Source organism: Paralichthys olivaceus, chromosome 12 (genome assembly GCF_024713975.1).
Source record: "Paralichthys olivaceus isolate ysfri-2021 chromosome 12, ASM2471397v2, whole genome shotgun sequence".
Classification (NCBI taxonomy): Eukaryota; Metazoa; Chordata; class Actinopteri; order Pleuronectiformes; family Paralichthyidae; genus Paralichthys; species Paralichthys olivaceus.
This window is the reverse complement of record NC_091104.1, coordinates 5266186-5289957: the sequence shown is the minus strand read 5'-3', so window position 1 is coordinate 5289957 and position 23772 is coordinate 5266186. Positions and strand designations below refer to the sequence as shown.

Genomic DNA, 23772 nt, shown 5'->3' with positions numbered 1-23772 from the left:
GCACTTAAATTTAAATTCACTCGAGGGTTTGGCGCTCGTCTCTGTGTTTGTGCGTCGACCCCTGGAGAACAGCTACTGCCATGGCAACAATGAATGGAGACTCAAAAAACGATGCTAAACAATAGAGGATGAGAACTGGAAATCTCCAATGTGTTTTTAGCGTGTGTCTTGATTAAGGAACAATACATGTGGAAATAATGGAGACATGACAGAAGCAAAACCTGCGCTGGAGGCAAAACGGACCAAACGTGTGGATGTGAATCTGAAAATGTATTTTATTTGTTTACACTGTTTTTTAAATGGATTCATCTGAAATGTAAAATTAAGTTTTTAACGCACATACAGGTTTAATAATAACCTAACTACTGATTATTTATCTCATAATCAAATAGTTTTTTTTACTGTGTGAATTATAAACTCACAGGTTAACGAGAGTAAATCACTTTGACTCCGGTGAGGAACAAGTAGGAAAGATAAAACAACACCGTGTTGACGTTCGCTGCGCGCCGAGCGACACGCTGTGTGATCGGTCCGTGTGGTTCTGCTTAGTATGAAGAACTGTGGTGAAAACTGTTCAGTGAAGCAACAAATGATACTGACGCTCAATGTCACTGAAAAGGTAGGAGCCGATGAAGGAGAACATGAGCACGGAGATCGGCAGGGCGCAGTCCGACAGCACCTCCCTCATTTTGGCATGCAGGAACGGACTGAGAGAGAGAGAGAGAGAGAGAGAGAGAGAGAGAGAGAGAGAGAGAGAGAGAGAGACAGAGAGAAATAATAAAGGAATGCAATTACTATGGACAAGACAAGGACAATGGCTGCAATCCTGACACTGTTTAAGTACCCTGGTCTGCCTCTTGCTTACACAATTGAATCCGGCTTTGAGGTTGATTTGATTACTGGGAGCAATCAGAAGGAGAATATTAATGCTTATCGAATCACGGGCTGGAACAAAACCTTTGAGAGAAAAGGGGGTTTTGTAAAAGCTTGTCTGGAAACTTCCTACGAGCTCTGTCACTACTGACGATATTTAGAGTCAAGCCCTCACTCAGCCGCATTCACCGCGGCCAGCGACACGATGTAGACTTCTCCAGTGATTTATCTGGAGGAGTGCCGCAGCGCCGCAGCGCCGCAGCGCCGCACGTACCTCCTCTTGAACTGGTAGAGGGTGTAACCCATCCATAACGTCCCGAGCATCAGCAGGAGGCAGAGGACAGGTCTCTCCCGAGTGCAATTGATGAGGGATTCAGGGAGGGCGTTGAGCACCAACCCCGCCGCCACCTCACTCTGGTTTCCTCCCAACAGGTCTCCGGCCTTCGGGAGGTCCTCGATGCTTCTGTTGGCCAGCGTGGGAGCGTGGTAATATCTGTGAAAGACTGAATCACAACCACACTTTTTAGATAAGCAGGGAAAAGACTGAGAGGGAAATTAACCAACACTGAAACAATAAATTAAATCGAACGTGGTGATCTGTGTTGACCTCCACATGATTCATAACGACAAATTCCTTTAACTTTTTTTACAAATTCCAAATACTCTCTCAACGCCAAGCCTCAGCATGTTGGTGTGTTGTGCTCAGCAGCAGATGCTGGCATGATAGAATGCTAAACTAAAGACTGTGAATGTGGTAAACATTACACCAGCCAAACGTGCTTTTAACTTAAAGCACCGCTGCGACTAAGTACAGCCTCGCACAGCCACTAATGCGGCAGCAGACTCTTCGCCTTATTTAGTCTTGACAGTCAGAGAGAAGCCCGAATTAAACATCTGAGTAAATACAGAGGAAGACGCACTGAGCGATGGTTTCGACGACCATTACGGCCTTGTTGTTTGGTTAACCCCTGAAATCCTGCGAGACATCTTGACTGTCGAGCAAAAAACAATCAGCTCCAAACAGTTCGTGTTGTTTATGCTGCAGTCAGAACAGAAAAAAACAGGAAAAATACTAAATTTAGGTGAAATGTTTGTTGTAAAGAAGCTGGTGGCAAAAACTGCGGAGTCTTCAGGGAGAGCTGCACGAGAGAGACCCTCATAAAAAATGAGATGAGTCTGCTGAGCTGTGGTTCTGCAATAAAAACCTGATCAACTCAAAAAATATTAACGCGAGGCGAACTGCCCTGTTTTTCTTTATCGGCTCACACACGTGACGCTAGAGTTTCTAATTACAGTGATTAACATCAAACACGTTTAAAATAATCCCGATGACAACAGTCGGCATCTGGATCAGAGGTCAAACAAGGAGAATCATTAGACACCACACACTGAGTGAGTTGTGGACTCTGCCTCCTGAAAACATCCCTGACACCCAGATCAGACGAGATCAGAGGGAACGACAGAATAAACAACCCAACAATCATTATTAGTTTCTCCTCCTGGGACAACGGACTCTGTCGAGAAACGCTCCAGCTCCTTTAAATAAGATGAAGGGCTCAACCTTTCCTATCAGAGTCCCACACACAAGTAGTTTCTATCATCACTTCCAGCGTGAAACATCCTGGATGCAGCTCCCGCTGCCGGCTTTTTAAAAAATGGATCAAACCTGGAGAAAGTTTTTCGAGCGGACAAAGTCGTAGAAAAAGAGACTGAACGCACAGACGAAATGTTTCGATTCGTGTTTCCAGAAAATATTTGGGAGGAAAAGTGTCAACACAATGTCACAGGTTAATGTTATGGTAATGGCATATGAGCTCGGAGCATATTTTACCACTGCACCGGCAATCTAAAAAAAATGAGGACGATATCGCATTCAAAACAAATTACATTCCGCTATCGTCATCTCATTTTGTGGAAATTAAATTGTGTAAAATATTTATGATATACTAAGATGAGGTGCAGTAAAGGCTGGGCTGCAGTAATATGGCTGCAGGCTGGGTTCGAAATCTGGATTGATTAATTTGGTACATGGTACTCTATCTCTCAGGCTCCCGCTCTGCCGACACAACAGAGGAACAGGAAGTGATGCATGTTTTCTGTCGTTCCACCGCCAAACTGAGGACGGCTAGTTTTCTTACTCAGGTAAAATGCTCATCTGTCTGAATGAGAGGAACTGCTTTTACCACACTGGTTCAACTATTCAACAAAAGAGGAATAAGTGTGAAATCTGAAAAGCCAACGATAATTAGCATTAAACGATAGAAGATAAGAAGTGTTCTTGACTTCGGACCTCAGCCGAGACGTTGAACGAAGCGAGGCGGTGGATCTGACAGCAGGCATCATACGAATGTTTCTGATTAGTCTGAGCCGACCTCAAGCTTTTGATTTGCACGGACAAAACACCAGCGATGCATCAGGAAGGAACTACAGCACAAGCACATGACCCAGCGAAGACAGTGATGTAAACAGGCCGCGGGCCGAGCGGTGAGAACAAAGAAGAGCAAAGAGGAAGAGGATTTCTGTCATGTGCATCGGGAACTTACTTTTCACGGTGCCTTTCACTGCATCCACCACAAATGCAATGGAAATGAACAGAGCGATGACCTCCTCCGTCGACCTGGAAAACCACAGGAACATTACAGAGGCCGCAGCGAGGTTGTCATAGTAAAAGACTCGCGTCAGTCAGTGTGAACTAATCTCCATGAAAGAGAATCGACACATACTAATTTAAGATTTTTTCTAAATCATTCCGTTCTTGCTAGCTAACCCGTGTATACTGGTAAAATATCTCCACCGCCGGGGCTGTCCCAGGCGACAGACGTCTTTCTTACACAATGCAGACAGACTTTCCTGAGTGCCGGTGATTTCGCAGCAGACGCTGTTCGTGAACGTCCAATTTAATAAATTTTTTCTGTTTGACAGAGGAGGAGGCATGCCAACACATGAAAGAACATTTAATAATTGATTGAATAAATTGGACGGCAATGAAACGACAAACAATCAAAGTGAGTCCGACGTGCGAGTGCGTGTGAGAGATACCTCTTGAAGAGCTTCATGAGCAGGCTGACGTTAAATATCCCTCCCAGGATGAGGAAGAGGCAGTTCCACAGGCCGATGCAGGCGTAGAACGCCGGGAAGTCCAGGTTGTAGTCGTCACAGATTCCTCGGATCACTGCGAGGTGCGCACGTGAGCGCAAACACACACGGAGACAGAAATGTAAACACAAATCACGAAACGTCTGATCATCACCAACGTGCTCCCACATCCTCAGGACTGACAGCTTCTTTAGCTTCTTTTGCTAACGAGGCAGCAGTGAACCAGTCGTCCCCTCGTGTTGTGGCTGTTGTTGGATAATTTGTGTAACTTGAAAAGACAGAAACTCTGTGAGGATGAGCTCCTTCTCTCGTGTTTTGTAAGGTCACCGTGAGCTGGTAATTTCCCCTCCATCCTTGAGTCCAAGCGACTGTTTGTGCCAGATTTCATGGGGCGGCCGAGGCTGAGGCCGAACCAACCAGAGGGTCGGCTGATCGAATCCCAGCCCTTGTGCGTCCTTGGGCAAGATGCTGAACCCCATAAAATGGCCCCTCGCAAAAGTTGAATGCACCAATTGTAAGTCGCTTTGGATAAAAGCTAAATGACGAGATGTGATTAAATCCTCTGTGGGTGTTCCAGATATTTCACATTCACGCGAACATGAGGTCACCGCGACCTTCACCGCCAAAATCAAATCAGATCATCTTTGAGTCCGACTTAATGTTTGTGCAAAACTTGATTTGTAAGGCCACAGTGACCTTGACCTTTGACCTTCGACCACCAACATAGCCGGTTCATCATTAAGTCAAAGTGAGTGTATTCCCTCGCGGCGTTCTTTAGATGCCAGGTTCACAGAGACGAGACAGAGAGACGCAGAGACGTAACGATTAAAACTACACACACACAACATGACGTAACATTTCATTCAAACTGAAGACACTAAAGGATTGCAATGTTTTTGTTAAAGCTACAAACATTCAATTGTAATCTCGAGCATATTTGTGCAAAGATGAATTACAACTTTACAAACCAGCCATTGTTCTGCTCAGACAGGCTCCTGGAAATCTGCTGTGATCATCCCCATGAGGATGTACTTTACACACCTCTAACCCAATTACTTCAAACTTCATCACATCACAAATCCAACAAACTGCTTTGGAATTAAAACATCTTGGCATCGGAGTTGCTGCCTTTCCCATCCCCCGATTCTGCAGCTTCCAGCCTTCAGGATCGTTTAGATTCCAACAAACAGAATGTTGCTTTCGGGTAAAAACCATGTAATAGTTAACATGCAGCCGAATATTAACTTTTCATGTTTTTACGACCCTGAAACCAACCGTTACATGATTCCATTCAATTTTATTTGTACAGCACCAAATCTAAATATACATGTATATATATATATATATAATTATCTCACGGCAAAATATAATGTCAGTTCTTATTTCTGTTGGTTTTTAGAGACACATGGAGGAGCAGGAACATTTTGGATATATGTGTCAAGAAACGGCTAAATTCGTGTTTTCTGCTAAAAGAGGAAGCAGATGAGGGCGTAAGAGTTTCTTGCAGTTGTTGTACACGCCTTAGTGCATCGCAGAGATTTGACCTAATCTTCTAAGCCCTCCACCCACCCACCGCCTCCTTCTTAAACCAAACTTTATTCTGGCAGAGGTGAATGACAGGGGAAGCCTACCGCTGATGAAGATGGCGAGGGGAGCCGTGGTTAGAGGGATGACCAGAGGAGAGCCGGCGAACAACGAGTAGATGACCCCACCGATGCTCTGGCCGATGATGGTCTTCCGAACATCTGCGCAGAGAAGAAACACACAGAAAAAACACAGGAGGAAAAACTGATTAATATAATTATTATAATATAATATCATGTTTCTAATTCCAAAACATAGTTCAAGGTCAAAGTGAAAACTAAAAGGTACTCGGGCTTTTTGCAGTTGAACAACTAATTAACTAATCATCAATTCAACTGACTAAAAACATCATCTCAGGAACACTGGTGCTTTTGTTTTGTTTCTGAATTTTCAGTTTGAATTAATGGAACAAAATCTCCCTGTGAAGATGCGAGTCTGTCAAACAGGACATTTAGAGTCTCTGCTCACGTGTCTGCATGCAAGAACGTGCTCGTACCGATCTCGCCACGTGTGCTCTCATCGTTCAGGGAGCCGAACGCGATGGCGGGGAGGAGGATGGCGATGTAGAGGAAGATGGCTGTGGTCATGTACTTCAGCAGGGTTTTATTACTGCCAACTATACCTGAGGGGAGATAAACACAAACACATGAGTCACATTCATCTCATAACGGAGCGGAGGGGGCTCAACACTCTAATTTCAAAACTGACAAAAACATTAGTGGACTTCATCATTCAGTCAGTTACTGTAAAACTATTTTACAAAAGGCTTTCACTGCCTGTTGGCCCTTTAAAAAAAAACCCACAATAATAATAAGAGTAATTTGTTTCCGTTTTGTGCGATCCATCATTTTGTAAGAGCAGTTATCGTCCATCCGAATGATGGATAACTCCTTTTTGAAATAAAACACTTTAATTGGGCTCTAATGCGATCACAGTGATTCTGGTCCTGTGACCTTCATCAGATGATCATTATCTGATGACACTCACAAGACAGAAATATCTTGATTTTGTTACAGCCCAATGAATGTGTTTGGATATTATGAAATGAGAGAGGGCTGAGAGGGAGCGGCGGAGGAGGAGGAGAATCCAGAGAGAAAAACCCTTCTTCATCTTCTTCTTCTTCACTGTACTTTACTCTTTTCAAGGCAAAGTACCTGGTTTAATGGAGCAGTTACAATTAAAAATGATAGAAAATCTTCACCGACAACGACAGAAACTCTTTCATACATTTGCTAATTTGATTTAATGCGACATGATGAAAAATAACAACACTATCAGTTGATTTTGCGATTGGAATGTTCAGGCCAATGTCCTTGTCCACCGTCTTTGGACGTGAGACAATAATATTTGACATATGTGAACATATGGCAGCAGTAAAACATCTGAGACAGTCGTTTTAGCAGGGGAAGATCCTGGATGTGACACAGATGCAGCACAGATGCATCTGAGGCACAGGGTGACAGATAAATGAGGAGCTGCCAGCAGCACCCTGTTGTGGCATAATAAGGAAGATGATTCACTTTCACTACAAGTCCAAGTCCGGCCTACCATCTGTGAAGTCAGAGGGGTAGAAGGGCAGTCTGCGGCACAGGTCCTCATAAATCCCCCGGCCGGCTTTGAAGAAATCTTTACACTGTGGACAGAAGGAGGAAGGTTAGAGTCTCAACAAGGACACAGAGTTTCCAAGATGACAAGTGACTGAAAACAGGATCGGTCTCCGTCCAACCTCCGTCGCCTACAGGCGAGAGAAGTGACAGCTGCGGTGGGACATGCCAGTGTGCGCCATCTACAGGCAAAGACACAAACAGCCACTGGAGTTTTAAAGTGGCCACCTGCAGCCAAAGTGACGCAACTGCAGTTTTGTCTATTGCTGTAGTTGTAGTTGTAGTAATACTGGTTTGCTCTGAGCGTCATCCCAAATAAAACTGAATATAAATATGGTTTCATAAGAGGACTGTTGGGCCTTGGTGGACGTACGCGCTTTTCTAGTTTACATGTTATTGTTTTTGTAATTTTGACATTTTGCTTTTAGGCATCTTGACAATTAGGCTCCAAAAAACAGCATCGATATCCAGAGGCTTCACTGACCGAGTAATTTCTTCTGCACTCGCGGACAACGACACATTTAAATAAAAAATTGCCCATTTGAGGATTCCACTAAGACGCTGGTGATGCCACAGGGTGCTCTCTCTCTCTCTCTCAAAGATGATTTGAGCAATCAAATTTAACGAGGTAGTCCGAGGAAATCTTTAATTGCATAATACGAAGACAAAGTACGCCGAGCAGCGCGGGAGGGTTTACATTTTTTAAACGTCCCTGTGTCCCCACAATGATCAAGAATGACAGAGAGATAACAGCAACAGCGAGGGACGGACGATTTAGAGTCATTTTAGAGACGTCAGGAGGAGGACGACTGGGAGAGGGCCACGTGATTCAAGAGGGGACGTGAAGGGCTTCTTAAAAAGATGAGCTTTCAGGTTACAGAAGATCGGGAACAAACGTGCAGCCCTGACTGAGCTTATTAAGTAAATTATCCACTTACCCAATGTTCCGTTTTCCTGTTGAACATAGCATTATGCAATTAAATGGATCGAGCGACGACAAGGGGGAATATAAGTACGTATAGCTCTTGGGAAAAATAATTTCTGCCTCATTTGTCATTGTAAAAAGTTTTGGCAGTTTTTGGCAGAACAGAGTAATTTATCTCAACACAAACGACATGAAAACAAACAACAGCATCAGCGTTTCCTTTTTTTTTCTTTCTCTCTGTGCAGACTGGCAAGTTTTACCAAGCTGCACATGCATGTTCAACAAGGACTGTTCATCTGTTAAATCCCTGTACATCATGGAAATAATGTATTATTACAGCAGAGGTTGTGATTGTGTCCTCTGTGCGTGTACGTGCGTGTACGTGTGTGTGTGTGTGTGTGTGTGTGTGTGTGCAGCCTGATGACCAGCTTTCGGCTCAGGCTCGATAAACAAAAGTCTCAGAGAGGAATTACTCTCCACCTGTTTGCCAGGTTTCGTCCTGAAGAATCGACAAAGTGAGGAAAAAACATAAAAACACAACAATTTGGCCTCATTTCTGTAAGTACAGTGAAGTGCTGAGCTGCTGCGGGTGGTCCGATGTCAATTTCGGATGTGGCGAAAAGTGGGTGGTTTCTCTTTTTCTGCCTCTCTCCCTCATTTTATCATTTTCTGTTTCCTCTTGATTTCACCTGCTCTCTCTCCAGCGCTCTTCCCCCCTCTCCCCTCCATCGGTCTTTTTCTATAGATCCCTCTTCCACTGAGTGGCACTGAGCCTTTCAAGCCCTGGGATAAACACCTAACAAGAAATAAAAAAAAAAAAAACACAACAGGAAATGTCCGGTCTGTCAGCAGCAACATTAGGAGGAGATGTTGGTCCACGGCAGAGCCCCTCTGGAGGTGTGTGTGTGTGTGTGTGTGTGTGTGTGTGTGTGTGTGTGTGTGTGTGCACGTGTAGCTAAGGGCCGGCGAGTTCTGACAGGAATGTGAGAGATGTAAAGTCATTTACCCACTGAGGAGGCCTGGCAGGAGTAGATGCTGATTGATTAGGGGGAGAGAAAAGATGGAAGAGTCAAGCCAGTTGAGCGAGGAAGAGGAGGAGGAGGAGGAGGAGGAGGAGGAGGAAGAGGAAGAGGGTGGTTACGAGCGGAGAACGAGATGAAGGAGAATAAATAAAAAATAAAAAATGTAAATGTATGTGCATAGTCTCATTTCTCTACAGAGCCTTGAAAAGACGAGCACACACACTGTGGGAATCTGGGGCGATGAGTTCGGCCGTTCTGGAGCTGGACTGTGAGGAAGGTTCGAAGACGGCTGTTGACCACAGATATTCAGGGACAAAATCCTGACAGAGTGAGACATTCAGTAGGACGACCTCGTCATGTGACGGCTGCTATGTCAAGTACACAACCAGTAGGAACGCAGAATGAAATGACGCACTAATCAATGCTTCTTGGCAAATACAGTGGAGGTGGATGATGTTTCATTCCCGTGTATCGACATGTGTTAAAGCCTCAGACTCAGATATTACATCCATGTCCTTGGCTTGCAATAAGATTTCAAGCATCAACTTCTCCTGACGTGTTTTTACCAAATCATTTCATTTAGTCTCTTTAATTATTTCAATTTTATCGTATTTTCAATTTTTCATAAATGTTTTAACTGCTCCCTTAAAAATTCAATTAAACGCATTAATCGTGCGATATAAATAAAGTTTATCATTATTATTATTATTATTATTACAAAATTGTAATATTGCTGAAATCTAAATGTGTAAATGCCTTAATGAAATAAATGAGATGATAAGAGGAAAAGTGAAAGGTGAAGGAGGAACGTTAGGATGAGACGAACTCGGAAAACAGCTCAAAAATTTTACATGTAGAAGAAAACTAGTGAGTGTCAACATCTCAGGCTGCTGGGGGTGACTCACTATGCTGTCATATGACTACATGTTTGGAAATGTGCCGAATCGCCCGACCCTGAAAGGTCGTGCACGTGGGATGTGCGTCTCACACACACGCCACTGCCCACCTTGAGGGGTTTGTGACTGCGGGGGTCGGTCTCCTCCTTCCCCAGAGCGGTGGGCTGCTGGTTGACTGCTGTAAGCTGGTGCCTCTGGAACACCAGCGCCTCCTTGAACTCCTCCTGCGTCTTTGTCTCAAGCAGCTTCTGCCTGAAGGAAATGTCAGAGAAGAGGGTGGCGAACGTCCTGCCCAGCTCCATCGCTGTCTTGGTGCTTTTCTGGAGAAGACAAGAAAAGAAGTGGTTGAAGATTAAAATCACAAAAGAGCCGTATGAGCGCCATGATAGCAAACAGTTACCCACTCATACATCCAGGAGACACGGCACAATGTGATCCTCAAAACCTGAGCAGCTGCAAAAGAAGCTGAGCGCAACAAGAGTGAATGTAATCCAGTAATAATTCTCTTTAATCTATTTTTAATTATATTGTGATTGTATTTCATTGAATGGTCGGGTCAGTGTAAACCATGAAACAAGAGACATTTATCTATCTATTTATCCAAAGTATTAAAGTCTGTCAGTGACAAACGTTTGTCAAAGAATGGACCAAAACCTCATCTTCACTTTCTGCTAATTAATTAATTACTGATACCTTCAATGGTAAGTGTGACAAGCTATGCAGGACGTTTTGGAGCTGGCTTTATCTCAATAATCCCACATCTGTTAGAAAACGATGGTGTCCCGAGTCACAAAGTGCAACAGAGTGACGGTAATATTGTGCTGGCAGCCTCGGAGTGCCCGCGGTGCCAGGGAAGCCTTGTTAGCCAGGTGGTGAGGATACCGACGTAGCACAGAAGCAGCTGCAGCAAACAGAGGAACTAAAGCCTCTAAGCTTGTTCAAAGTGGTAACTGAATTTTAACCAGGGCAGGAAGAGCTGGGAGATTAAATCTTGATTAATGTGTGAAGGCACGGGGATACCCCACCTTCAGTCAGATAAGATTTCAGAGGCAGAGGAGACATGTTATCCTCATATTCACGTTTTTGGGCTGTTACTTGAGCAGGTTTACACGTATTAAAGGTTCAGTGTGTAGAGTTTAGTGACATCTAGTGGTGAAGTGTCATGTTGCAGCTGGATACCCCTCACCTCACCCTCCCCTTCCAAACATGAAGGAGAACCTGTGGTCGCTATATAGATATTTAGTTTATTCACTTTGGGCTACTGTAACAAACATGGCGGCCTCCGCAGAGACGACCCGCTCCAGATTTAAATATAAATTATTTACACATGAAAAGCTCATTCTAGGGTAAAGAAAACTACAATTCATACAATTTAGATGGAACACACTGGGGAAAACATCACTAGGATTATTTTATGTTAAATTGCTGCCGATGGATCCCTTTCCCCCATACCTACACAGTGGACCTTTAAGATAAGACGTGGCCCCTGAGGCTGATCCAGAGCAAAGACTTCCTCTTAAAGACTTAACATGAAACACAAAGAACAAATGTCTGAGAATTTAAAACTCAAAAGATTTTTCGATGCAGGATTAGTGTGAAATTTGAAGATCGCTGGTTTGATGAACCACGTTGACACCGAGAGCTTCTCAAACCACAAAAAGAACCGGAGGAGTTTCTTCGAGGAGAACAGTGCATGAATGTGTTGATGGGTACTTTCAGGTAAGTGTTTGTTTAACGGAGTGAATTTGAAACAGCGTTTTTGAAGAGAGGTTGTCTGAGCGAGTCTTGTCTGTAGAAACAGAAAACAACAACACAAATGCTGTAAAGCTCTTTAAATGGTGGCTGATGGAAACAGACCACGCATACTTATACTAGATGACATACATTTACCAACCAGAGGAATTCCTATCATCGTTATCATCATCATGCCCCTTCAAGGATTTTTCTTTTCTGGCAGAGAGCAGTCACATCAAGAATAATTGAGACGTGATAGTGATTTACGTTTATTAAAGTCTCTGAAAACACCATTAGTGGTTGTGATTGCTGGGAGACTGGAAGGGACGGTGAAACACAAAGACGGGTTCATGCAGACGAAACCAAACTCACGCTACAAACAGCATTTCAAACTAAAAATCCGTCACATGAAGTTGAACTTCACGCAAAGCCTCAGGAAGAGAATGATTTATGTCCCCGATCACTAACAGAGGTAAAGTGAACGGGAGGCGAACGTTGTTGGACGGACGACAAGGTGATAACGTGACAGTAAGTGTTAGCGACGCTTCTCATTCGACGCTGGTAAAAAGCGACTAATGAGAACCTGTTCACACAAAAACACAGTCCCAGAGTTTTGAAACCAAAACGAGGGCAGCGGCGTTTCATAACTTTTTAAGATTAAGGGGCTCGAAAACTCTGGTGTGGTCTGGACGGCAGGCGTAACCATACTGACTGTGATTGGAGGTGTGGGGGGGGAAATAGAGACACCTGAAGACTTAGAGTTGTGTGTGTGTGTGTGTGTGTTGACAAGGCAGCGGAGACGGACAGGAGGGTTGAGTGGTTTGATGGGAAGCGGTGAGAGTTAGTGTTGTGATGGGATGGAAGGGTATTACAGGATATGTTGCACTCTCCTTCGGCAGCAGCGAGCTCTTCAGAAACGGAGAAAACAGCGAACCTGCACATGACAGTGACCCGACAGGTTCAGCTGACAGGGCACTCGCCCACACGCGACACAGAGCGGCTCTTCAACTGGAATGTGTTCAGCAGACATTCGGCAGCTTCGTGGCTTTGTCAGAAGCATTAATAGTTTAAGTGATTCGAAATTAATAATTGTAGATAAAAGTGAAAAGAGTTTTAACTGTTAATTTGTTTTTATTACTTTAATTACTGTGGCACATAATCAGTAGCTTTTCTATTTTAAAACAAACCAAAATATTTTTGCGTTTTCTTAATAGGATCTGTTTTTTTATTTTTTTATTTTTGTAACGTGCTGATCGGAGTAATTTAAAACATTTAGTCACTTTGGGATAAAAAAAATACACCAGCAGAACGTGGCCACTCTCATTCACTCAGCCTGGAGTTTGCTTTTAAGACTCCTAAACTGCAAAGGCAGGTTTTGACTGAAACTGAAAATACGTTTGGTTTTAAATAGAGTCGCTGAAAGCAGAGAAGGAGGATATGCAAATGATCAATTACTCATGCTATAGCAGCGGGACGCGTCCATCGATCACATGGCGACTTGGGTTTTACTAATCCTCGCACCTGCAGCTGAAGCACCGCACACGACGTCTAGTTTCAAGCGAAGATGAGCGATAATGGAACTGACAGAAGAATATACTGACAGCGTAACCTAAGGAAGTAATTATTAAATGAATAAAGAGGAATACATCAGCAACTGAACTCCCAGTGAGAAGTGAGAATACATACAAACAAATTATCTAGAATATAATGAATAAACTGTTGCAACAAGCTGGTTGATGTACAAACGCCTCGGTAATCCACCGACGACAGATGAATCCCACATATCATTTCCTCCCTGCGGGGGCGGCAGTTACCATTTTGAGTGGGGCCAGTATCAAGATGACATAGCGGACCTCGCAGCAGTTCTCTCCCCAGTTTTGCGGCCTCTCCAGGCGGGAGATGCACACGTGACGCCTCTGGAGATGCTTCACGTTGCAGCTGGAGCAGAGAGAGGGAGGAGGAGGAGGAGGAGGAGGAGGAGGAGGAGGAGGAGGAGGAGGAGGAAGAGGAAGAGGAAGAGGAGGAGGAGGCAGTTTATAAATGTCAACAGATCACCTTGCCGGCATCGCCCTTCATTTCCATAGATTAACCTCTTTCTGTCCAGCAACAGTTAGACGGTATTCAAATGTGCACACAGTATTCACACACACACGCACACACACACACACACACACACACACACACACACACACCTGTATATGTTAATACATGCACACACACACACAGTTAAAGCAGAGACACACATATATTTCACACAAGATTCAAATATCACCATGAATGAAAACATGCAGCAACACATTCACACATTCTTGCCGTTCAGTGAAAACAAATATATCTTACATCGTTTTTTCATAAACCCGGCCTCCTCCATGTCAGTGGATGGGACACTGACTAAACTCAAAATCTAAATAAATATCAAATTCATTTTTCTCAAATATGGTTTTCATCATTTTCGGTGCTTATCCTTCCAGAGGCTAATGAAGTTATTATATTGAGTTTAGATTGAATTAAACCAACAAATGTATTTTTGCACATTATATTTAATTAAATAAATCTTCCCTCGCTAAGCTAATCTGCTTTTGACTAAATCACCTCATCTCTAAAGCTAACATGCTACATGCACATACGCCTCAGCTTACAGGATGCAGAGCCAGGACTGCTGGTACTGGACCCCGGTGGCCGTGGCGGTCACCCCCTGGATCGTCTCTGACAGCAGGTGAACTGTGGAGCAAAGGTCAGAGATCAAACACATGTTAGCTTAGATCGACCTCGTGTCCAGTTTGTTCTTCACACACACACACACACACCATGTCGAACGCCTTCTTGTCTGTGCAGGCCTTGACAGCACCGGCAACGCATGTCATCCCACTTCTGTGGCTGAGTGTTACAATGATCCGAGCCATGTAGGTGTAACAGCCTCTATTGTTTAAATCTGGAGTATTTATGCATTCGACAATAAAATCTGGCTCTGATTTCTATATTTCAGTTTTATGGTGTCAGCCAAATTTAGTGCTTCATCTGCTGTGCCAAGCGTCTCAATGTGACATCTACATCAGAAGTGTCTAACGAGCTCGCCTTCTGCTTTCGACGGCGACGCCAGTCTGCGCTGTGTGCAAACAGCACACCACGACAAGCTCATAACAAACGTCCACCCAACCCCAGAAAACGCCAACGCTCATGTTAGCGGAGTTAAAAAAAAAAAACACATTTCATTATGCTGCCGTGTTTACGCAGCACAAATCATTAAACATGGGAAACCAGCGGCACAGCTGAAGCCAGCTTGTTGCTTCCTAATAAGAGGAATTTCCCCTCAGACTTCTCACGTTGGGAAAGACGAATAACAGTGTTTCGAGGGGGGGGGGGGTATTCTTCAGCAGCGTCGACTGTCCCAAACCCCCAGAGAGAATTCAGCGTGCTTTGGCTTGCAATGTCCTCTTTGAGTCATTAGTGCTCGACAAATTACAGGGTTGTATCTTTTGCAGCGGGGACGATCATTTCCGTATCATTCTGATTTTCCCTGCCAGTGGTTTCTCTCTCCCTCTCTCCCTCTCTCTGTCTATCTTTCCCTCTATCACTCTCCCTTTCTCTCCCTCTGCCATGCCATCTCATCAATAAAGTATCCTCCATTCATGCCAGAAAATGATGGGCGTCACCATGACAACAGTATCACAGTGCTCAAGGAGTGAGAGAGCCAGGAACGGAGAATGAGAGCGGGGTGGGGGGGGGGGGGGACAGACAAGAGAGACAGAGGAATAAGTGAGACAGAGAGAGGAAGAGTGAGAGAGGGCATGTAGATAGAGAGAGGGGAAGAGAGGATGAAAAGAAGCCTGTAGGAAAAGAGAATGAAAGAGGTGGAAGACTGAGAGAGGCGGGAAGAAAAGGAGAGACAAGGGAGACACGGGAGACACGGGAGGAGAGACGGGGAAAGAGGACGAAAAAAAACATTACAAAAAAACATGACAAACAAGGAAGAAAATGAGAGAGAGACAAGATGAAAAGGAGAGCGAGGGGGAGACAGAGGGAGGAGAGGGCACAGAGAAGTGAAGGGGATGGACTGGGATTCAATTCAATTAATAGCAGTGAGCCTGATAGCCATGTAATAATCAAAAACCATCCAATTTCTCATTGATGTCGGGGAGAGAGACAGAAAGAGAGAGAGATGCAAACAGACAAAAAAAGATTAAAAGATAAAGGGGATGAAAAGGAAGGAGATGGAGGTAACACGAGAGGAGAGTGAAGAACAGAATCACAGAAAGAGAGAAGGTGTGCGTGGTGACAGTCGAGGAGGTCAGTGTCCGATCAGGAGGAATCAACCTTCACAACCAAACAACTTTTCCAAAGGACATTTTCTGAACCAAGCTCCGTGTGTCTGTCCCGGTGTCTCACACCCACTGTACCCGGGCATATTGTCCCGCTGCTTCTTTGACACGCAGTTTGTTTGGGATAGTTTCAAAAACACAACATTATCAGAGAAGGATTTATTGCAGAACTACTGCATTAGTTTTAGCGGAGGCGTTGCAACAAGAAGGGCAAAGCAGGGAATAGCCTGCGGCCCTGAGCTGAGAGGAGCTCCCAAAGTCCTCCGAAACACTCCTGAGGCTGAAGTGCTAAAATAGAGCGTGTTTCCCGATGCAAGAATATATAAGATCTGTAAACAATATGAACGAGAGCTCAATCACAACCCTCCCCTAAACTGGCAGGACGCTGCAGAGCCTCGTGAGTCTGATTAAACTGTTGTTTCCCAGACGTGATCAAATATGAGATATTACATCAAGTCGCCAGCTAACGTGAACAAACCTGAAGTAGACGTACGAAGACACTAGGTGCTGGTGAGAGGCCGCTGGTGTGATCAATGTGATTAAGTGGGAGACGACTTGAAGACATGCACATGTGATACTTGTCAGTCATGTGAAGATTTCTGCACAGTTTCATCAGCTTTTTTTTATGCAAACACGGCTGTTTCCACAGACAGAAAGGAGACGCTCACACGTAGCATATCAAATGTGACAAACTTCAATGGAAACTGATGAAAAAATGTGACGAGGGCGAGACTGGATGGCTGGATCGGACCCTTTGATCTTTGGGGATTGTTGGTGAATTCTTTAACTGCATTATCCACGCGGTTTGGTTGGAGCGAGGAAAAAAAAAAAAAAAAAAAAGATTGCAATTTCTGTGAATCACATGAGGATAATGCAGTCTGTCACAAATAAGAAGACACGAATCAATAAACATGCAAAAAAAAAAAAAAAAAAAAGAAGAAGAAGAAGAAAACCGGTTAATATTTTATCTGGTTGATGTGGCAGTTTAAAGAGCGGCAGTGAATATGTGGGGAAGTGGAGGTAAAACCACAGGGATTCACGGTTTCTCTGTCTGTGTGTGAAAGGGCCTCGAGTCCCTTTAGCGATGAGAGACTCCTTATATTATGCTCAGAGGTGACCTCAATAAAACCTCCTGATCTTGTGCTGCCTAAGAGATTAACTGAGGTCTCAACCGATGCTATACCTGCCAGCAAATCCACACAGACACACACACACACACACACACACACACACACACACGACGGAAAATGAACGGTTGCCTTCAAAGCCGTGGAGGGAGCTTTGAAGGAGGTGATTAAAACCTAGGAGGGCTCCATACAGCAGTGGCAGATGACACACTTACTGTATATTAGGTCTCCATCATAGCCAATAACCAATGCGGCACACAGATGCGATGTTGTCACGTGATGATGAGAGGGCCACTCGGACTGGGTCAATGGGGAAAACCTTGTTATCTAGAGAGGTTGTCAATTTTAATCTCCCACTCGCTTGCATGTAAAACAAATGACACCGAGGCTAAATAAGCCAGTGTCCTACACTCATATACTGCACCATCAAAGTCAAGTGCTTCATATACGACGAGCTGTATTTCACAAAACAAATCACCTGAGTGTAAGTTGTTTAAAACACTGAGGATTTTTTTTTTTCTTCCCCCCACCAAGGACATAGTTTCTAAAGACACTAAAGCCAAAGCACCGTTTAATAATTAGAATCTTATCACTTCTATCTTAATCAAATTTAATTATTCAGTTAATCGCTTTCAACTCAGAGTATTCACACAAAACCAGCATTTGGTTTTTGTTTCGTGGGGCTTCTGAGAAAGACCTGGACAACGAGTCCGGTGGACGGAGGGCCAGCTTAAGAGCACTGATATCTGTGACTAGGGAGGGAATGCTGGCGTCCGTAATCATTTGATGAGTCAATGCATCGACCCAGTCCCGAGTGTGGGGAGAGGAGCACAAACGGCATACTGATGGTGATTGGTACAGAAGCAAACCACTGATTGCAGCCTCACGGCGGCTGATGCTGACATTTTCATCCAATTAGCACAGCTTACCGTCATCAAAGAAAACGAAACTTTGAGACTTGTCTGCATGGGGAGAAGGGAGGAGAGAGAAAAACCAAGAGGAGAGACCAGAGAGTCAGTTCAGTCACTTTTTCAGATAAACAGAAGAGCACTTTCTCAGACTTCACACAAACATACGCAAAGAAAAGGACACTCAGATACACACTGTTCCCCACACACACACACATAAAGACACACTCTCTGGTTGACAGGCACACACATAAATATCTCTGCTGAACAGAAGCTTCATTTCCTGCCTTCCTTTACCTCATGCATATTAAATATCATTTTCCAGAGAAAATCCCTCAATGTCTCGTCTTTGTCGGGTGCAGAGAGATCTTATCTTGATTACCGTCTACAGGCTATTACCAGAGATTGGATTTTATCACCGATAGCACTCATGTGTTCAGCTCGTGCAGAGAAACCCAGAGATGTCAATGAAGAGATCACGAGGAGGAAAAATGACACGTATGGCGTCTGTTTTTCATGTGGTAAAGAACTTCAATTAATGGTTCCCGTTTAGTATTCTGATCATTCTCGCAGAATTTTCACAGCGAAGAGTCGGGCCGCCGGCCTGGAGGAGATATATTATTATAATTGAGAGACAGAGTCGGCTGATTCAAAAATACACAGCACCTTTTCCTGTTGAACGGAGCTTATTATTTCCCAGAATATTTACAGAACCTGGGAGGAAAGGAAACACGTAGCTGCACACATGTTCTTTAAGAAAAAAGGAAAAATACACATTAGTGTTGGTGACAGTTTGTAGGAGAACTCACAACTCTTACAGTAGAAATGTTTGTGTACTTTCAGCAGGATTACACAAAAAATACTGTAATTATTTTGTTCAGATTTGGTGAAAGGGTGAGGAATGGAACAAGGAAGAACACAGGATTTTTTATTTACTTTCTTTAACATTGCAAGATTTTATATTTAGAGGACTGATGTGTGTGAGTGTGTGCTTGTTAGTGCAGCTCAATTGATTTTAAGGGGTGTATTGGGTGTAGGTCTACTATGATGTGGACACACACACACACACCTGGGTTTAGAGAAAATCTCACCTTTGCTATTTTAAAATGATAAAATTTGACTGTTTTTCAGTTTGATTTGAAAAAAAAAAAAAAAAAAAAAACAATACAGGAGAATCATGCAAATGCAGCAAAGTGAAGAGCCGTCGAGATCGATCAAAGGTGACAGCAATTGAGGAAGAAATTACGGTACAATCACAAATAGGGCGCACAATCAGCACCGAGCACTGGAGCTGCTAACAGCGTCACAGAGGAAGAGAGGAAAATACAATTAAACAGTACATCATTACTCAAAATATTGACAGTGAGTCATTGGTGTGGCAGCCGCTCGTCACTTTAAAAGCAGCGTCATCATCTTCAGCATCCTGTAATTATTTATATCTCTCGAATAATCGTCCTAGAGGTTAACACAAAGCGATATTTTTACAGGTTTAGTGTTTGTTATAGTGAGTGGAGTGATATCATTATCAATGCATTGCATCATCAGCAAATGCTGTTCATTATTCCTCGGCACAGTGTGTGTGTTGTGCTCCATCACAGAATCCCAAGACACGAGTGAGTAAAAAAATAAATTTAAAAAAAACACAGCACAAGTTGGCCTCCAAAAAAAAATCGACTCAATACAAGTTGGCGCAAGACTAATTATCTCTGTGGGCTTTCATCTTTTTCATTTCTGTAATTCACTGTTCTTTCTGTGCCTATTATAATCTCGCCCTGTTCTCTTTATCTCGCAGCTGTACAGTATTACACTCCAAATGAGCTGGTCCGCTTGCCAGCCGTATCACCCCGCTGTGGCAGAGTGAACGGAGATATGGGAGAAATTAATACCTGAAGAGATATGTCCCGATGATAACATACTTACGTGCAATGCGAATGTATTCCCCCCGGGAAGAGCCTCTGTTCCTCCCCTAGAGACGTTTTCTTTATTCCCCCCTGGCACTGACATGAGTGTTTCAAGTGTGAAGGTTCAAGATTTTTAATTCAGGTACCCTGTCAGCAGCGAGGGGATTCTCACTCTGGGCTCACACCAAAACAAAACGTCTTTAAAAAAAAAAAAAAAAAGAGGGATCCACATTTTAAGACCTGCATATTAAAAGGTCCTGATCAAAGCTGTGGATTTTCTGTGATGTTTTGTGAATGTCTAAAATGAAGTGTTCAAATTAATCAACATATTTTTTCGCTCAGTCTAGCAGCGCTGCTCATTTGCATGTTTCAAACTGTAAATCTCAGCGATAATTTGTTGCATAATTTTACAATTGTTACATCATTCATCCTCCGTACAATTAACTATCACCCAATTCACATTTACCGTTATCCTGCTCCTTCTGCTGCAACTAATTAATTTCCCAGGAGTGAGAACTAGACTTTCAGATGATTCAAAACTCCTCTTGTTGTTGCACAATATATACAAGAAAAATATTAAAAAACAAGTTATGATCTCTCGATGGTCTAAAGACGCAGTTAATATTTAAGGCATTTTAGAACAACATAATCAAAGCAACATAGTATTTTAAGTCTAAGTGTTCCTCTTACTTACATCTTCACAAACTATGACTATCAATCTATAGTTGTGGATCCTTTTTTTCTCATAGCTATTACTGATACAGAAATATTTCCCTGCATTTCTCTGGAGTGCTTTGTGCGATTGCAAAATTCTGTGAAAGCTCTGAAAGCTCATTGATTTTCAAAACAGCCCAGAACTGCGCAGGAAGCCTTTTTGTTAAGACGGCAGCCACAAAGACACAGACAAAAAAAAAAAAAAACAACCTCTCCCTTTTGCCTCTTCGTGGGGTATTCTGGAAGAGAAACAGTCAAGGAGCTTCGGCCGCCGCGGCTCGAGAGTCTTGGAGAGCCATTTGAAAAGCTAAGTGAGCGATCGATGACAGAAGTCAATTATCACCTCACCGATCTGTCAGAGGCGGCTGTGCAAGGCGAGCTCGCACACCGCCCACCTCTGACTAACCATCAACAACCCTGGACACCGCCGGCCAGACAGGACGACACCGGGACACAAATGTATAATATGCATCTCTTACGCTACGCTTCCTCACATGCTCTAAGAAAACCCCGTTTCCATGTTTCATATTCCTGCATCTGCACGGCATCCTCAGACCAGCAGCAAACGTTTCATAGCCACAAAAATGTTAGTTGTGTTGTTATTTACAGGTTGTGCATTAGGGTGTGTGTGTTTGTGCCATATGTTTGTCGTCTGCACATCGTTTTCATCCACTTAAGAAAGCGTCAGGGGCAAATGAAGGACCTCTTAGAATTTTCTTATTCATAAAAGCCGCTCGATTCTCACGTCTAGCTGAGAAAGGCAGAGGCTGTTTTTCAGATAGGTGCTGACATGTGCAGACGTCAAATGTTTTGAGGTCGGGTGTCAGGTGTTAAGGGGATTGGTCTGATTGCGGGCAGGCACAGATGCTACATGTTCTGTGCTGTATTTTTCACACATGTCTCTCACGCTGGTTGAGAAAAGCACATCGACGGGCTGTCTGCTTACCGTTGACCTCCTGAGCGCCTGCATCTGTGAAAAGCATGCTCATCACCTCCTCGAAGTTGCAGCTGGGCTCGGACGTGTGGCTGTCCTGACCCACGTGGTGCAACATTCGCTTCAGAACGTCGTCCAGGGAGGCAGCTGTCTCGTCCAGCAGGATGCTGGCCCTCGCCAAAAAGCCGTCCAGGTCCCGGTGTGCCCGAATCTCCTCCTCGAAGTTCATCAGCTTCACATACTGCGAAGAAGATTGAATCCTTTTAAAGGCTGAACGAGATCTACTTCAGTCATCAGTGCCGATCAGAGGAATCTTAAAGACTGAAACACGTCATCAAAATGCTTCTACCTTAGGTTCTGTGGAGATCCTAATAATCCTGATTTTAAATGTTTGTCGGTAAATCTAAGGTTTCCAAAGTGTAGTATTTGTAATTATATTGTCATAATTGTCATGTTTAGAGTCTTTAAAGACACATTACTTCTTCTTTGTCGCTGACAACCTATGAAGAAATTTCAATATCCAACCAGATGTTGTAATCAGACTTGTTGCACAAATTACGAGATCAGAGTTCTGGAACCAGGCTGCTAAAATCTCCAATGCACACAAAACATTTCAGGCTGAGTGCAACTTAATCTCACAGAGAGGAAACAAACTTTTATGTCGACCCCTCACAGATTGTATTAAAGCTTTAACCTTTAACTATCCTTCCTCACCTCCTCTAAATCAACTCATTAAAGGGTTAAAGATGGAAAACTTGCTTTATCCCTTCAGAGTTAATCAAATTCGGACCACTGGTGCCTGAGAATCACCAGAAACACAGACTAATAGAATGGACAGAGACATGAATCCAGCTCGATCAGGAGCCCCAGACTCCCACCAGCCCTCGATTTAATTGATTGTGTGACTGACAGAAATTCTAAAGACGAGTGGATTCCCTGCTGTTCTTTTCAAAATAAAACACCAGGGAGAAGGTCTGGAGTCTTTGGAGCTATTTGTGTATAGAGGGTCTACAAATAAATTTGATTTTGTTTTGTTTGTATGAAGCTGTCAATCCTTCAGTCTGAGAGTCTGTTTTACCTCAAGTCGAATATTTAAAGGTTTTATTATAAACTGAGCTCATTTAGCTTCGTTCATATCCAGTCGATTGTGAGAAGTGTGGTCGTGTGAAGGCCGGAGTTCTGGGACGATGTTCAGTTCTAAGAAGATTTCGTTGGTTCCAAAAAAGGGAAAATGCAAAGTACGCAGCTGTTGCAGCAGAAACATACTCATTTCCAAATTAAATCTAAATATAGAGCACTGCAAAGAAAACAGATCCACGACAAAACTCTTGGCGGAGAAGCATGTGAAACTGATAAAAACTAATTTAAAAAAACAGAAGGAGAGAGCAAACAAACAGAACTGAGATACAGAACAGGGAGATTAGCGAGAGGAACCGGGCAAGCTGTTGACAGGAACACGGCACACACTGCACAACTGAAATCTCTGACAGGCTTATACAGAAGAAGTCAAACCCTTGACAGCCTCGGTCACCAGTTTTAAATCATCGCCCTCTGGGTGCTGCTGCAAACTCCTTGAACTGTAGAGGTTGAGAGAAATCCATTTGTCCGTAGAGCAGGAAGTGGCTCGTTTGTGCAGAATATTCAGGGTTTATAAGGAGTAACCCTGCAAAACGGTTGATGACAGTAATATTATTACCTCTGTCAGAGGGATTATGGTTTCATCAATTACTCAACTCGCTGATTTGAAGGATGTCTTCAGAGTCTGATAGCTAGTACAGTCTACTCCTCCGTTCTTATGATGGCATTCTATGACTCACGGAGAAGTCGCTTCTTCAATCTGGACCAAAAGCTCCTGAGGGACTCACAAAATTTGCCGACAGTGAAATAAAACATTTAGATTTTTAGATAAGAATTCAATCCACTGCACTCCATATGCTGTTTAACATTTTTTCAGGGCCTGAAAATAAAAGTTGTCCCTCCTCTCTGCCTGAACATGAAACAATTAGCTGCTCTTCATGTTTTGTTTTTTTTTTGGTGTGGAAATCGGGTCTCTCCACGCCAGGACCCTCTGGCTGTGATGTGGTGTGTTCATTCATAAAGTAGATTAAGATGGAAAAAGAATGACGCAGCGCTGC

At 43.5% G+C, this 23772-nt stretch overlaps 1 protein-coding gene across 9 annotated transcripts in view; it reads right to left on the bottom strand.

The window, feature by feature from the left end:
* The window catches only part of slc4a11 (solute carrier family 4 member 11), an 81286-nt gene that overhangs the window by 7492 nt on the left and 50022 nt on the right, over nt 1-23772 (bottom strand). For 6 of the 9 annotated variants that reach the window (XM_069536110.1, XM_069536111.1, XM_069536116.1 and 3 more), the window contains exons 5-16: nt 21650-21878; nt 18110-18142; nt 14374-14455; nt 13549-13672; nt 10111-10320; nt 7102-7186; nt 6050-6175; nt 5601-5714; nt 3913-4045; nt 3417-3490; nt 1148-1376; nt 601-707 (exon numbers count right to left, since the gene is read on the bottom strand). In XM_069536110.1, coding sequence (XP_069392211.1) covers nt 601-707; nt 1148-1376; nt 3417-3490; nt 3913-4045; nt 5601-5714; nt 6050-6175; nt 7102-7186; nt 10111-10320; nt 13549-13672; nt 14374-14455; nt 18110-18142; nt 21650-21878 — 1546 coding nt within the window. The remainder of the gene's footprint in view (nt 1-600; nt 708-1147; nt 1377-3416; nt 3491-3912; nt 4046-5600; nt 5715-6049; nt 6176-7101; nt 7187-10110; nt 10321-13548; nt 13673-14373; nt 14456-18109; nt 18143-21649; nt 21879-23772) is intronic. The other 3 variants (XM_069536112.1, XM_069536113.1, XM_069536118.1) reach the window with 1 other exon arrangement.